A 16,184-nucleotide genomic window follows, 5' to 3' on the forward strand; every position below is an offset into this window, starting at 1 on the left:
AGGATGGGAATGAACTGCTAGTACATGGGATTAGACCAGGCAATCCAGGAATCTCCACAGCTCTGCCCCAGTCCCCTTTTTTTTCAAATCAAATCCCTTATTTTCTTAAAATCCAATAAAAGCACAAACATGACATGGCTTAGACATGAAAACAGGCACTAAGCAGTGTAAAGAATGGAGGTCAGTTTGAAGATGTTAAAAAATTCACATTTGGGAGGAATAAGCTATTTCACATCCACAAAATGGTGCTTATCCCTTTAGAAGCACTGCAATCATTTTTTGTGTTCAACCTTTTATGCAATTTTCTAAAATGTGTTTCATACTTTCTTGTCCTAACCTGAACATGACAATCATTTAATTTTGTTATTGGCTCAGCATCAACACAAATAGCAATAGTGCCTGGCACTAAAAAACAGTAAGGCTTCAGGCCAGCCTTTGTGCTTGTGGAGTGTGTTTGCTGCCCTTTCACCTGCACCATCAGCATACCTACCTCTGGGACCAGCCCCTCTTACCCAGGCCAGCTCTCTAACAGGCCATCTTTAATCACCTGTGACCTGGCTATCAGACCACGTAAGAACCCAATTAGTTTGTTGAAGCCGGGTGTAAAAGTCAGTGTTAATTTCTAAGTGAGGGCCTGAGGACTCCATGAAATCTGCTTTGGCTATTCAGACCCCTCCCCTTTGTTCCTTATTTCTAAAGGTATGTCTCTGTGCTCCCTTGCCACTGAAAATGTGATCTGTGACCTGCTGGCATCACCTGAGAGCTTATCAGAAATGTGACATCTCAGGCTCTGCCCCAGTCCCACTGAATCAGAATCTGCATTTCAATAACAGCCCCAGGGGATTTGTGTGCTCTTTAAGGTTTGAGCAGTGTTAGTCTACAGCAATGGTCTCAAAGTTGAGCATCCATCAGCCCCAGAAGGGCTTGTGGAACCAGAGGGCTGGGTCCCACACCCAGAGCACTAGCAGGTCGTCAGTGAGGCTAAAGATTGGTGTCTCTAACAAGTTCTCAGGACCACATTTGGAGCACTAAGCTAGATCACTGGTTCTCCAACTCAATTGCACATCTGAATCACCTGGGGAACTTTTACACACACCTGAGCCTGTCCCCAGGCTCACAGGAAGAAGGTTCCCAGGGGCTGGCTGTGTGCACTCAAGGTGGAGAGCCATCTTCTGAGTTCTCCAGGTCCTCCTCAGGGCAGAGCTGCTGGGGAGCGGGACAGCACAGGCAGCATCGTGACTGTCAACCTTCTTTCTGCCCCAGCGCACACTGCCATCAGTAACAGTAGCTCTCAGTGGGGAAACAGGCCTAGTATTTCACAGACTTTCTGCAGTAGGGAGGCAGATGGCTGATGGTGATAAGGCTAAGGGAGAATCAATCAAGAGCAGCAGGGCTGTTGGTAGAAACCCTGCAGATCACCAGCAGTGTCCTGGCTGCTTCCCTTCCCCATGACTGAAGCAGCCAAGGCAAGAGCTCCTGGTGAATGACCAGCAGGAGAAGGCCCAGACCCTGGATCTCAGCCCCTAACTTGTTCTGTACCCCACAGCCCCACCCTCAGCCAGGCTGGGCAGCAGGCACTGGGGAAACTACTCTCTTTTGCCTGTCTCTCTCTCTGGTTCCAGGTCCATTGCCCTGGCACTGTCACTTATCATAAGGATAGGAGACCAAACTCAGGTTTAGATGTTGGAGATGAGGGGAAAACAACAACAATAACAACAACAACAGCAAAAAAAAAAAAAAAAAAAAAAAAAAAAACACAGTGCAGGAACCATGGCCTTATGACCTACTTTGAACTGAAGCCAATAGGCCTGATCAGCTCAAGGGAAGGGGATCCCTAGATGGTTCCATTGTTAACCAGGGCCCTGTGTGTTGGGGTTTGAGAACTATGCACCAGCTAACAGCAAAATGCTATGCAGCTTCCTCTATGCCATTGGTTTTTGGACACTCATTTCCCTCAGTGACCTTGGGGTAGGAGAGGCTTGGCGGCGTTAGGGAGGAGGCGCCTCTGCGACTGCGGGCAGAGCCTGGCTGGAGATTCCTGGATTGGGCCTGGCTCAATCCCATGTGACTAGCAGTTCATTCCCATCCTCATTTCTAACATCTGGGCCAAATCTTAGATGAACTGCTCAGCAAGGAGGCTGCTACTTCCCTGGTACAGACCTTCTGAAAGGGAGCCAAAGCAGCAGAAATCTATAGAGGAGTATGGCTTGGACCCATGTGGAGTATGGTTTTGGACCAGTGGACCAGGATGGGGGACTGCATAAAAGACCATTTGCAAAAAGAAGTAATCTTTTTGGCTTGTGAAATTGGTTGGTTTTCTAATGCTTGCTGCTAATTTCTAAGTGAATTAGAATCAAATTGTGTGTAAATAATGGGGTCATATTTTACACAAATTCATTTTGAATGAAACAGCAATAATAGCTTAATCTTTAAGATACATTTAAAGCAAAGACTATATAGAAATACACTTGAAATCTCTCACCTGTCTTGTCATTTGCCAAACACAATCAATAAACTGCAGAAATATAGGAGATCGGTCAGCATCAGCATGGTTGTCATTACCATGGCCCACTCGCTGAAAAGAAACAGAAAGTTAAACGTTTTAACCTGTTATGGTCCTCTTGAAAGTCATGTAAGTTGTCCAGTGGTAAGAATCATGTTTCATCGGGCCTAATAGAATTCCCGGCATGTAACAGGCACTCAAAAATGTCTATCAAATCGAAATGACTTCCATTACTTTTAGAAAACAAAATTTCAGTTTACAATATTTTTACATGTTGATTGTTTTATAATTTCTCTTTAATATAGTTCATATCAAGAAAGTATAAGCAACTAGCTAGCAAACTTCAGTTAAAATGGTAGCGTCAAGACCAGCCACCACACTAAGTATACAGTGTCAATGTAGGATGCCAATTAGCAGTTCATAAAGTACATTATGAATGCTATTTTCTCTACAAGTATAAAACATTTTTTCCATTTTCAGAAATGTCAGGAAGTCTGAGAATCAAAATAATTAATGATTAACAATCTACAACTTTTAACCAATTCTTCATGACTCAGAGAACCCCAAGAACTCAATCTTGAAATGGTAAAGGTAGGGTCCTTGCTTAAGGCAGTCCAGTATTGTATTTCATATCTTTTGATACTCTATAAGATATCAATAGATTAACAGCAAAAGGTAAAAGATAGTATTCTCAAATACATAAATAGGATTGCCAAAACACTGAAAATGCCACAGGTAAAAAGATAGCTGAAGGGTGAGGATTCTAAGAGAAGCTTCAAATAATTTGACTATGAGCAAAAGGATGTGGGGAAAAAACTCATTAAGAAAATACAAAGCAATCACATAGAAAGAGCAAAAATATTCTATGAAATTGCCACCTGGAAAGACACAAAAACAAAGAAATGATCATATCAATATTAACATCTCAGAGTAATAGTGTATTGCCTTCTTTATAAAAAAACATTTAATTGTGGTGAAATACACATGACATATAATTTATCATTTGAACCATTATTTTTATGTTTTAGAGACAGGGGCTCGCTCTATCACCCAGGCTGGAGTGCAGTGACACGAGCATAGCCTGCTGCAGCCTCTAACTCCTGGGTTCAAGTGATTCTCCCACCTCAGCCTCCAGAGTGGCTGGGACTATAGGTGTGAGCCACCATGCCCAGCTAATTATTTTGTAGAATGGGATCTCACTATACTGCCCAGGCTGGTCTTTAACTCCTGACCTCAAGAGATCCTCCCACGTCAGCCTCCCAAAGTGCTAGGAATTACAAGCATGAGCCACTGCATCCAATCTCATCTTAACCATTTTTAAGTGTCCAGTTCAGTGGCATCAAGCACACTCATGTTATTATACAACCATCACCATTTCTAGAACTTGTTAATCTTTCCAAATAGAAACTCTATACCCATTAATCACTAACTCCCCATTCCCCACCTCCTAGCCCCTGGCAATGACCATTCTACTTTCTGTCTCTATGAACTTGATTATTCTAGGTTCTTCATATAAGTGGAAACATAAATATTTGTCCTTTGTGGCTGGCTTATTTTGCTGAGCATGTTTTCAAGGTTCATCCATGTTACAGCACATGTCAGAATTTCCTTTTTTAAGACTAACATTGCACTGTATAATCATGTGCCACATAATGACGTTTTAGTCAATGACGACTGCATATCCAATGGTGGTCCCATAAGGTTACAATACCATATTTTTACTGTACCTTTTCTATATTTAGATACAGAAATACTTACCACGGTATTACAGTTGCCTATGGTATTCAGTATAGTCACATGCCATACAGGGTTGCAGCCTAGGAGTAATAGGCTGTATGTACCATATAGCCTAGATGTTAGCAAGTTTTCCATCTAAGTTTCTGTAAGGTATACTCGATCATGTCCACACAATTACAAAATCACCTCATGATGCATTTCTCAGAATGTATCCTCCTCATCACACACCGCATGGCTGTATAAATAGACCACATTTTGTTTATCCATTCATCTGCTGATGGACACTGGGGTTGCTTCCACCTTCGGGCTATTGTGAATAAAGCTACCATGGACACCAATGTACAAGTATCTGTTTGGGCTCCTGCTTTCCCTTCTTTGGGGTATATACCCATCAGCGGAATTGTCAGATCATGTGGTAGTTCCACGTGTAATTTTTTGAGGATTCACCATACTGTTCTCCATAGTAGCTCCATGCATTGCCCCGCTATAAAATCACTTGTAGGATCTGCTGTTCAGTATTTAAGGCACCTAGGGAACTGTTTTACACTGACAGTTCACAATTTAGGATTCATTCTTTCAGCAGATAGCCATGGAACTCCTATGGCATATGCAGGGCATCATGCCTGGCCCTCGGAATGGCGAACATTGTCATGGTGTCTGGTAGAGGCCAGGTCCTTGGCTAGGCACCTAGGAGACTAAAGCAAATGAGACACTGTACTTGTGCTTGATGAATAATTCATTTGTGGTCTGGTCTAGTCAAGGGACAAAGATGTATAAATGACAAGGGCAATAAAGTGTTCCAAGGGCTTCCAAGTATGTAGTGGTTATGGTGGGAGCACAAGGGAATGAGTGAACCATCCTAGGATGGGGTAGGGGAAGGAACAGGGAGGGACAGTCATGCGAGTCATAGTCATGAAGGACATTTCATTTGAGATAAACCTTGAAGGACAGGGAGATGCCTGCTTCCCGGGTAGCCAGGAATTGATAACCAGTGGGAATGTGGTGGGGGACGCTAAGAAAGCCACAAGTAGCTGAGGCTTAGATGTGGCAAGGGAAAGAAGATGAGAGATGAGGCTGAAGATATAGCTAGGGCCAGATCACCAAGGGCTTTGAGTACACACTGAGGAGTTTGCTCATAATCCTGTGTGCTACAGGAAGGTGCTGAGGGACTCACACTGGGGAGTGGCAGCATCTGATCTGTTGTTTGGAATGCTCCATCTGGCTCCAGTGGGGGCGATGGATCAGACAGAGCTAGGTTGCAGAAAGGCTGCTGCTATTGTTGGGATGTTTGTCCTCTTAAACCTCATGTTGAAATTTGATCCCCAATGTTGGAGGTGGAGCCTACTGGGAGGTGTTGGGTCATGGGGATAGATCCCTCATAAATAAATTAATCCCTCCTTGGGTGGGGGAGTGTATGAGTGAGTTCTCTCTTAGTTCCCGAGAGAGGTGGTTGTTACAAAGAGCCTGGCACCCTCTCCCCTCTCTCTTGCTTCCTTTCTCACCATATGATCTCTACACACTGGCTCCCCTTTACCTTCCACCATGAGTGGAAGCAGCCTGAGGCCCTCACCAGAAGCAGATGCCGGCACCATGCTTCTTGTACAGCCTGCAGAACCGTGAGCCAAATAAATTTCTTTTCTCTCTAAATTACCCAGCCTCAAGTATTCCTTTGTAAAAACACAAACAGACTAGGACAGCCACTTACGAGACTGCCTAAGGGGGTTGATAAGGCCTAAGTTTCGGGAGCAGCAGGGGCAATGGAGATGAGATCACAGATATGCTATCCATGTATTCAAAGTTGTGGGACTGGCTGAGATCACTAACAGGTTAACCATAAAGAGAAGAAAAATGATCCAAGGACTCATCCCTGGGACACCCCAACATTAAGAGGTTGGGAAGATGAGGGAAGACCTGAAAGTTGGAGGGAATTCAAAAGGTCATAGAAACCTGGAAGTCTAACGAAGAAAGTGTTTGGAAGAAAGGAAAAATCAACAGCATTGAATGCTCAGGCCAAATAAAACAAGTGATGACTGTGACAAGACCAGGTTGGCGGGGGGCATTGTGAGAAGGAATCCTGGCTGAAGTGCTTTCAAGACAGTCTGGAAGGAGAGAAATAGTGATAGTGAGTACAGACAACAGTTTTGAGGAGATTGTTGTAAAGAAGAGCAGAAAATCAGGGTGACACCTGAGGAGGGCTGTGGGGTCAAGAGGGTTCTCTTTTTTTGGGATATAACAGAATGTCTCTACACCAATGGGAATGATCTAGGGAAGGGGGGAATGGAGGCAGGATAGAGGGAAGAACAATTAGAATGTTCCATGATGGAGGCAAGTGGGCAAGGGCAGGATCAGCCTCAGCTGGAAGCCCTGATGGCTGATTCACAGAACTCCAGGTAGAGTACACAGATCCAGAAGGTGGGTGGTTGCAGGCTTGAAATCACTGTTTAAAGGCTGGCTCCACCCTAACTAGCTGTGTGACTTTAGGCAGATAACCCACATTCTTGAAACCTCAGTTTCCCCATCTGTCAATGATATTACTATCAGGATTAAACAAGATGCTGCACGTTAACAGTGCCAAACACATAGTGGTGACTTAGTAAATTGAGGCCATTAGGAATCTGATAGTCCTATTGCCTTCACTGTGACCATGGTGCAGTGAGCCCCAGCATTAGCAAGTAGGCATGGGAGCAGAGGACTGTAGGCGCACCCTGATGCGTGCACCTCTGCTCAGTCCCAGTGCATGCTGCCATCGCTGGCATCTCACTAGGCAGCCTTCACCACTACCCTTCTGGCAAAGCACCCGTTCAAGCTTTCTCTCCCCTAGGACACACAGTTTTGGGAGGAAGGTAGAAGGCAGTGGCCTCTGAGTCTTCTGAGATGGCCCAATACAAACATCTGGAAAGATTCCACACACTCTCTCTTCCTTACCGAGACCAGCTTTTGCTGAGGGGAGAAGAAACAAAGGAGTTGGTGATGTTGTTTAAAACTTCCCTGGCACTTAGCATGGGCCAAGCACTGCCCTAAACGTTTTGACACATATAAACTCATTTCTCCCACAAAACGCCCCATTTCAGAGAGGAGGGAATGAAGGCAAGAGAGGGGAAGGAAAATGTCCAGGGATCTGCCAGTAGCTCCCAAAGGGCATGCAGCTCAGAGACTGCGGACTTGCCCCTTCTCTCTGGGAGGTCCTCTTGCAGGGGCTCCACCCCAGGAGTGCAGGGACAGCTGGAAGCTTGGCATACTCACACCAAAGCCAATGAAATCCTTGCACTACCCATCCTCCTGCTTTCCATAGCAAGTCTAATGGGAACTTCAGGAGTATTCCCATTCAATGCACAGTTCAGACAGATCCCTAACAGCTCAATGGCTTGGACAGACCAGAAGTAGCTGCCAGTTCGACTAAAACACAAATGGCAGCCCAAGAATGCCCTACTGGATGACCTCACAATTTCACTCCTAGGTATATAACCCCCTAGGTTGAAAACAAGTTGTTATAGGCCGAATTGTGATCCCCGAAATTGAGGCCTGAACATTCAGTAGCTCAGGAATGTGTCCATATTTGGAGACAGGGCCTTTAAAGAGGTGATTAAGTTCAAATGAGGGCATTAAAGTGGGTCCTACCCCAATCTCACTGGTATCCTTATGAAATGAGGACATTTGGCCACACAGAGACACAGCAGGAGTGTCCAGTAGCTCCCAAAGGGAAGAAAGACCTTGTGAAGAGGTCGCCAGAGGGTGGCCATATGCGAGGAAAGAAGGGAGACCTCAAGAGAAATCAATCCTGCTGGGACCTTGATTTTGGACTTCCAGTCTCCAGAATTATGAGAAAATTAATTCCTGTTGTTTCAACCATGCAGTCTGTGGTAGCTTGTTATGGCAAAAAACTTATATACTAACATTCACAGCAGTATTCTTCACAATAGCAAAGGTGGGAACAACCCAAGCATCCATCAACAGATGAACAGATAAACAAAATGTATATACACACAAGGGAATACTATTCAGCTATAAAAAACAATGAAAATTTGCTATTTGTCACAACATGGCTGAAGCTTGAAAATATTATGCTTAGTGAAATAACTCAGTTATGGGAGCACACCGTATGATTCCACTTATATAAAGTACCTAGAAAAGGTGAATGTATATGAAGACAGAAATATTAGTGGTTGTCAGGGGCTGGGGTAAGTGAGGAATGACTGTTTAATGTATACAGCATTTCCTTTGAGGTGAAGAGTACGGTTTTTTGTTTTTTTTTTTTTTTTTTGAGATGGAGTTTTGCTCTATTGCCCGGGCTGAAGTGCAGTGGCACGATCTCGGCTCACTGCACCCCCTGCCTCCCAGGTTCAAGCAATTATCCTGCCTCAGCCTCCTGAGTAGCTGGGACTACAGGCACCCGCCAACACGTCCGGCTAATTTTTGTATTTTTAGTAGAGACAGGGTTTCACCATGTTGGCTAGGCTGGTCTCGAACTCCCAACCTCAGGCGATCTGCCTGCCTGGGCCTCCCAAAGAGCTGGGATTACAGGCGTGAGCCACTGCGCCTGGCCAGAGTATGTTTTGAAACTAGAGGTGATGGTTACATAACATTGTGAATCTACTAAAGGACACCGAATTAAGCATTTTAAATGGTTAATTCTACATTATATGAATTTTACCTCAATTTTAAGAAAAGGCATAACTACACTAAGATAAAAATGCCTTACCAGGAACATACAATGCTTGAGGTCCACGTATTTTATTATGGCAATTCAGGTCTGATATGATACAGAAGAGAAAGCCTGCACGTGTGTGTGTGTGTGCGCGCTTATTTGTGTCACACATAATGTTTATTTTACATCCATGATACAGCAAAATAGTCCACCATAAACCTCACTGTCTCAACTTACCAGTGCAAACCTGTGTCCAAAGCTTATCCACTCCTTTTCTACGAGAGTTTCAAATCCTTTAATGGTCCTGTAGTAACTGTCCAACATTAGCATAGCCAGAGATGTGAGCTGGGCTGTTCGGTCCCAACCATCGCTGCAATGCACCACCACAGATGTTTTCCCGGATTCTATTTTATCGGCAATTCTTACTGCCCCAGCAAGCAGCATCTTCAGAAAAAAAGGCACATTAGATCAGGCTACATTGAATTTCAATTAAATGTAAAACAAGGTAAAATAATTCTGGGGAGAGCTTTGGAAGTTCTGGTCAATAATCCAAACAAGAATGGCATGCAATCAGCTGAGAATCACTAGGAAACATTAGCATCACATTAAAAAAAAAAAGAAGAAGAAAGAAAAAATCTTATACTGGAGAAAAACTACAGGAGTAAATATGGTTCCTTATTAAAGGGCCACAAAGTTCTTTAAAAGCCTGACCTAAGGCAAGCATTTTCCCCTTTTCACGATGTCACAAAAGTCCTCCACAAAGATCCCAGTCTGATGCTGCCCACAGAAACTATTTAATAAGAAAGTTCATGCACACAGCCAAGAGGCACTTATTTGCAATGTTGAAAAACCACTTGGAGATATACATATTTATGGCACAGGCACAAAGAAGTCTTAACTGGAAAGCATATAAAGTACTGGATCTCTTTACCCTTATATATTCCAGCCAATGCGTCCCATCCACATTGGAGAGCCACCGTGCCTCATCGATTGAAGGGTACACAATCTCTTTTAATTTGCGTAGTGACTCTCGCATGACATGAATGTTGTGGATCTCCAAGAACACAAGTTCTGCGTTTGGGTAAGCACTTTCACTTTCATATCCTCCACCCTTTGTCTATGAAAAACAAAAGAGATACATCACATTATCTGGAATTAACTTTTCTATTCTTTCTAGTGCTATGAGATACAGACCACTAAAGAAGCAACAAACTCATTTGTAAATAAACCTCCTATATCCTTATATGAGTTTCCTAGGGCTGCTGGAAAAAGAACCACAAACTCAGTGGCTTAAAACATCAGAAGTTTATTCTCTCCTAGTTCTGGAGGCTGGAAGTCTGAATTCAAGGTATTGGCAGTGCCATGCTTCCTCTGAACACTCTAGGGGAGGATCCTTCCTTGGCTCTCCTGGGTTCCGATAGCCCCGGGTGTTCCTGGCTTATACACACATCATTCTAATCTCTGCCTCCATTTCCACCTGACCTTCTCTCCTTTGTCGGTGTCTCTCTTCTCCTCCTCTTCTTCTAAGGACACAGTCATTTGGCTTAACCCCCACCCCCCAATTCAATATGACCACATCCTAACTTAATTACATTTGCAAAGACCCTATTGTGAAATACAGCCACATTTATGGGTACTTGGAATTAGGACTGCAACATATCTCTGATCTAACACTGGGATGTGCTTAAGGAACTGAAAAGGACCTCACATAGCTGAGACATGGACCTGGGAGATGTGGCGAGACAGGAAGGAAAGGACCAGTGAGCGGAGGGTTTTGGAGACCCTGTTCAGGAACCTGGATATCACTGCCTTGCGGCTCTGAGGGATGTGCGCAGAGCTGTCCACTGAGAAAATCACTCTGTACAACATGGTGACTACAGTCAATAACAATGTAGTGTATATTTGAAAATTGCTGAGAAAGTAGATTTTAAGTATTCTCACCACAAAAAATGGTGTGTTAATTAGCTTGATTTAGCCATTCCACAATGTGTACATATATCAAAATACCACGTTGTACACCATAAATATATACAATTCATTTATCAATTGAAATAGTAACAATTTTTTTTTTTTTAAAGATCACTCTGGTCATAATGTGGAGATGAGATTGCAGGGTGTGAGGCAGACGTCCAATTTCAAGGCTCCTGCTGTAGGTGAGGTAAGAGATGATGGGTCGTCCAAGAACTAGAAAAGGGGAGCATACTTCCTAATTCATTCCATGAGGCTAGCAGTATCCTGATACCAAACTAGACAAAGACATCATAAGAAGAGAAAACCACAGATTAACATCCCTTATGACAATACATGCAAATATCCTCAACAAAATACTAGCAAACCCAATCCAAGAGTATATGAAGGGGACTGATTACATACCATGAACAGGTGGGATTTATCCCAGGAATGTAAGGAGGTTTTATTAGCTTCCTAGGGGTGCTATCACAAACTGGGGGACTTAAAACAACATAAAATTTTTTCTCTCACAGTTCTGGAGGCTGAAAGTCCGAGATCAGGGTGCTGGCAGAGTTGGTTCCTTTAGGAAGGTATAGGAAAGAATCTGTTCCATGTCTCTCTCTTAGCTTCTGGTGGTCGCTGGAAGTCCTTGGCACTCCTCAGCGTCTAGCTGCATCATTTAAATATCTGCCTCTATTGCCACATAACCATCTTCCTTCTGTGTGTGCCTGTGTCTCTATGTGGCTTTCCTATATGGACACTAGGCACTGGATTTAGGGCCTACCCTACTCCAAGATGACCTCATCATAATTAATACATCTGCAAAGATCCTATTTCTAAATAAGGTCACATTCTGAGGTTCCAGTTGGACAAACTTTTGGGAGACATTTTTCAATCCACTACAGTGGTTCAACATACAAAAATCAACCAATGTAATACCAATGCAAGAAGAAGATATGAAAGGCAGCCAGATTGGAAAGGAAGAAGTCACATTATCTTGATTTGCATATGACATAATCTTATAAAGAACTAATGGAGACCTAGAAAATACTCTGTTTCCTAGACACATATACTGCCATAGTTAAAATTATTCTAGATATATAATTTAGTGTCCTGTCTCTCTCTCTCCTGCTTGGGACAAAACACAATGAACTGCCCTCACCCTGTTGACTAGTCTGAAGATGGCCTCCACCAATACAGCTTTTCTCACATTTTGTAATTCCTTGGGATATGGTGGTGACAGGAAGGAGGCAGAGATGTAGAAGACGGACACAGGTAATGATCCAGATGTGGGGGGCAAGGGGACCTCACTGAGGGATGCCTCCCTAGGGTAGGCTGAAAAGTGGCCCCGCCAAAGACATCTACATCGAATCCCTGGCAATGGTGAATGTGACTTTATTTGAAGAGAAGGTCTTTACAGATGTTTAAGAATCCTGAGTTTACAGATGTGCTTAAGGCTTCCAAGATTAATTGAAAAGAGGGTCTTTGCAGATGTGTTTAAGGATCCAGGATTATTTCAGGTGGACCCTAAATGTCATCACAAGTGTCATTCGAAGAGAAAGGAGGAGACACAGAAACACAGAGCAAGAGAGGGTCATGTGATGACGGAAGAAGAGACTGGAGTGATGTGGCTGTAAGCCCAGGAAGGCTGGGGCAGCCACCCCATGCTAGAAGAGGCAAGGAACAGATTCTCCCCTGGAACCTTTAGAGGGAGCAGAATTGGCCTCCAGAATTGTGGTCAATATATTTCTGATGCTATAAGCCACCAAGTTGGTAGTAATTTGTACGACAGCCTCAGAAAACTAATACTCCCCCATCTTCCTCCCTGCCCTGTTCCTCTCCCAGTCTTCCCCATCTCAGTAAGAGACACCACCCTCAAGTCAGACACCTGGGCAGCCCCCTTGACCACAGGGGTGGCGAGCTTATCAGCATCATGTACTGCGCCCTGAGGATGCACCCGCCGCTGTGCTAAGTCATTTACATGCATTCTTCTCACTGAATTTTAATCCTCACACAACCCGTGCATGAGACACTGACATTATCTCCTGTTTACAGAAGAGGAACCTGAGGCACAGAGAGAGGTTAAGTAACCGGCTCCGGAATCTAGAGCACCAAGTGGCAGAACCTGGAGGAAAACCCAGGGGTAAGTGATTCCAAAGCCGAGATGTCTCACCAACTTGCCATCCTGCCTCTCAGGCCAGTTGGAATACACGGAGGGTTTGTGGCCTGGGAAACAGCCAAGCAGAGATGTCAACCATACAATGGGACAGAAATCCAGTCTCAACCTTAGGAGGGATCAGGACAGGATAGAAACTGCAGTGTCAAGCTCAAGTTGAACTCAGCATACAGACAGTGTTTAAAGCTGTGCCATCAGAGATGGCCCCAGGAGTCTGTGTGGAGCAAAGAGGACCCCAGACCGAGTTCGAGGAGCAACGCCATTTGAAGACTGGGAAGAGAAATCAGTTAAGGAGATGGAGAAGGCCAGGCTGAATGAAGAGCGAGAGAAACTCAGGGTGTGATATCATGAAAGTCATGGGAACGGAGGTGTTTTTAACCACATCTCACTGCCACCCGAGGTACACTACACAGGTGCTCCATGAGATTTATGGAAACTTTGTACATTTACACATTTCACATGGCTGATACCATTCTAAAAGAAATTCAGACCAGACATGAATTAATCAAGTAACCACTATATTTCTTAAACGGACTTTCAAGTCCTCACGATCATTTCATTAAAATGCTAAATCCTTTAGATGATAATTGTCTTTCTAGGTCTTTGCTTAATTGATTTAGCAGACAGGATATTGTAGAGAAGCAATGAAACAGACAAGATCCCAATCCATGTGAGACACCAAACACAGCCCAAGGAGCATACACCAGGGAGGAATAGCTATGGACTCCAAATGATTCTAACTTCAGGTGGTGAAAAATCAATGAGTTATTCCAACTGCATAATGATTTACAGACAGGACATGAAAATATCCAATGTTTCTGCAATGCTATTAAGAATATACCTTGTTGGTATCAGCGACACTGTTTTGTCGAGCATCAAAAATGATAAGCTTGTGTGACTGTGCGTTAGCATCCATTATTGTTTGCAAATATTTTTCATCCTCTTTGCAGCGCTTATCATTGGGACCCACAAGTGGCTGGCTGCAGCGGGTAATTGTTGCTTGACTTTCTGGATGAATCCATGACAACACCTAGTGTTTTTAAGCAACAAGTATTAGTACAGTTCCTAAAGCAATATATGCTCTAATTACCTGGTAGGAAAAACAAGTTCCCTTCTCAAGCATGGTCTCTTATACATATTTTCTTCAAAAGTGAGAGTGGGCAGGCCAATCACAGCGTTGTAGTGGCCATCAGACTTAATGTTTTGGACAGGATGAAACAATTCTGACTACATGAGATCTAAAATCCCCTCCCACCCCAAAATTCTATGATTCTAAGAAAACCCAAATCAAACTATTACTAAAATCTAGCCCCATTCCAATTTGATTGACTAATTTTACCTTGTCTCCTAATTTTAAAACAACTTTGTATCTCAATAATAACATACGTGGCAAGGTAAAGACAAAGTGAATATACAGTCTCTTATAAAATCTGCCACTCTGCCACCCCACCTCTCATTTTCCTCCAGTGGCCAAGTGACTCAGGATTACACCAGATGCAAACTCTGGGCTCAAACCATTACTCCCTGCTGTCTGCTACTACTTCTGTAATGATGTTCCCCCCACGCAGCTATGGCATCATGCTCAGTATCTAAGAAAGAAGCATTTTCTCTAGGATGATGCAGTGGCATTAATTACCAGCAATGCCAACTGGTAATACAACAGCATGCTAACTTGTTCTTGCTACTCCTTTGTTATTCTCTACTACTTTTTGAGGGTATGACTAAAGTTATCCTTATACTTAGTTATAGGAAATCGTACAAGAGGGAGTCAGAGCAAACAGATTGCTTATATAATTAGGTGTCTGTTGAGAATCAAAGGTATATCCAGGTTTATAAGTTTATTTTTCTGCTTTCCATTTTTGTTCACTGAATTCTTGTTTGTCTTAAATCTTTCCATCTTAGACCTAACGCAATACATATTCCTATATAAATGGCAATGTTTATTACTTACAGGGACTCTGCCTTTTGCTCGAAAAGCTGCCACTTTTGAAAGGTCATCATCTTTTACACTAGTTGGCACAACAATGATGGCAGGGTAGGTGTCACAGAACTCATAATTACTGTTTATTTTGGATATTTTCCAACTCTCATTTGGCAAACCCTGTAAGGTGTTGGAGAAAGAAGAAGAGGCGCAAATGCATGACTTTACGCTTTGAAAAAGTACTAAGCATGAAGCATATCCATTTCTTATTTCCAACTAAAATCCATTTATAATTTGTTGTTTATTGTAACTTAAAAGTCAATATATATATTTATTTGGTAAAACTAATTTCCTAGACATTTCTAAAATCTAAAGAAGCAAAAGAATATCCAAACCATACTAAAACATGAAAATTATACACTAGAATCACATTTCTATATATTTCTTGTCCTATTTTCTATAAATAAGCTCAGTGTTATTTCTGAAAATATACTCAAAAGTCCTTTAGAAACACAGATACTTCTTACAAATGTCTAAAATAAGTAACGTAAAACGTTATACCAAATATAAGGTAGAGACAACATCATGAAACAAACGTAATGAAAATAAGATCTTAGTGGAATAATTTGAAGCTGACAATGCACTGAAGAGTTCCCAGACCCAGGAACACCAGATCAGAATTATGTATCCACACCACATGCTTCGAATCTAACTGTAGTCGGTGGTTTGGATCCTTACTCTTCAATTCTTTACCAGAATCCAATAAAAACCATCTGGCAAATTTGGTTTTTAAACCCGTCCTTGTCCTTGAGTCCCTCTCACCCTCTGGAAACAGGATGAACAAACAATTACAAAGTCTAAGGTTTGGCACAGGGAGAAGAGAGCATCAAGAGAGATGGAGAACCTAAAAGCTGGCAGTTACACCTGTGCATAACTTGTTTGAAAAAGTTTCTTCTCTGGCCGGGCATGGTGGCTTATGCCTGTAATCCCAGCACTTTGGGAGGCCGAGGCAGGTGGATCACGAGGTCAGGAGATCGAGACCATCCTGGCTAACACGGTGAAACTCCGTCTCTACTAAAAACACAAAAAGTTAGCCGGGCATGGTGGTGGGCGCCTGTAGTCCCAGCTACTTGGGAGGCTGAGGCAGAAGAATGGTGTGAACCACGGGAGGCGGAGCTTGCAGTGAGCCGAGATTGCGCCACTGCACTCCAGCCTGGGAGACAGAGCGAGACTCCATCTCAAAAAAAAAAAA

At 43.1% G+C, this 16,184-nt stretch overlaps 1 protein-coding gene across 3 annotated transcripts in view; it reads right to left on the reverse strand.

Moving 5' to 3' along the window:
* MTMR1 (myotubularin related protein 1) overlaps nucleotides 1-16,184 on the reverse strand; it is a 76,225-nt gene that overhangs the window by 20,855 nt on the left and 39,186 nt on the right. For all 3 annotated transcript variants that reach the window (XR_001884046.1, XM_017865542.1, XM_017865543.1), the window contains 5 exons: nucleotides 14,963-15,112; nucleotides 13,853-14,041; nucleotides 9,817-10,002; nucleotides 9,123-9,329; nucleotides 2,483-2,575 (listed from right to left, as the gene is read on the reverse strand). Coding sequence is in view for 2 of the 3 variants with exons in the window: in XM_017865542.1 (XP_017721031.1) it covers nucleotides 2,483-2,575; nucleotides 9,123-9,329; nucleotides 9,817-10,002; nucleotides 13,853-14,041; nucleotides 14,963-15,112 (825 nt within the window). In the remaining variant the exon portion in view is untranslated. The remainder of the gene's footprint in view (nucleotides 1-2,482; nucleotides 2,576-9,122; nucleotides 9,330-9,816; nucleotides 10,003-13,852; nucleotides 14,042-14,962; nucleotides 15,113-16,184) is intronic.

The sequence above is a fragment of the Rhinopithecus bieti genome, unplaced genomic scaffold, assembly GCF_001698545.2.
Source record: "Rhinopithecus bieti isolate Rb0 unplaced genomic scaffold, ASM169854v2 scaffold_80089, whole genome shotgun sequence".
In the NCBI taxonomy this organism is placed as follows: Eukaryota; Metazoa; Chordata; class Mammalia; order Primates; family Cercopithecidae; genus Rhinopithecus; species Rhinopithecus bieti.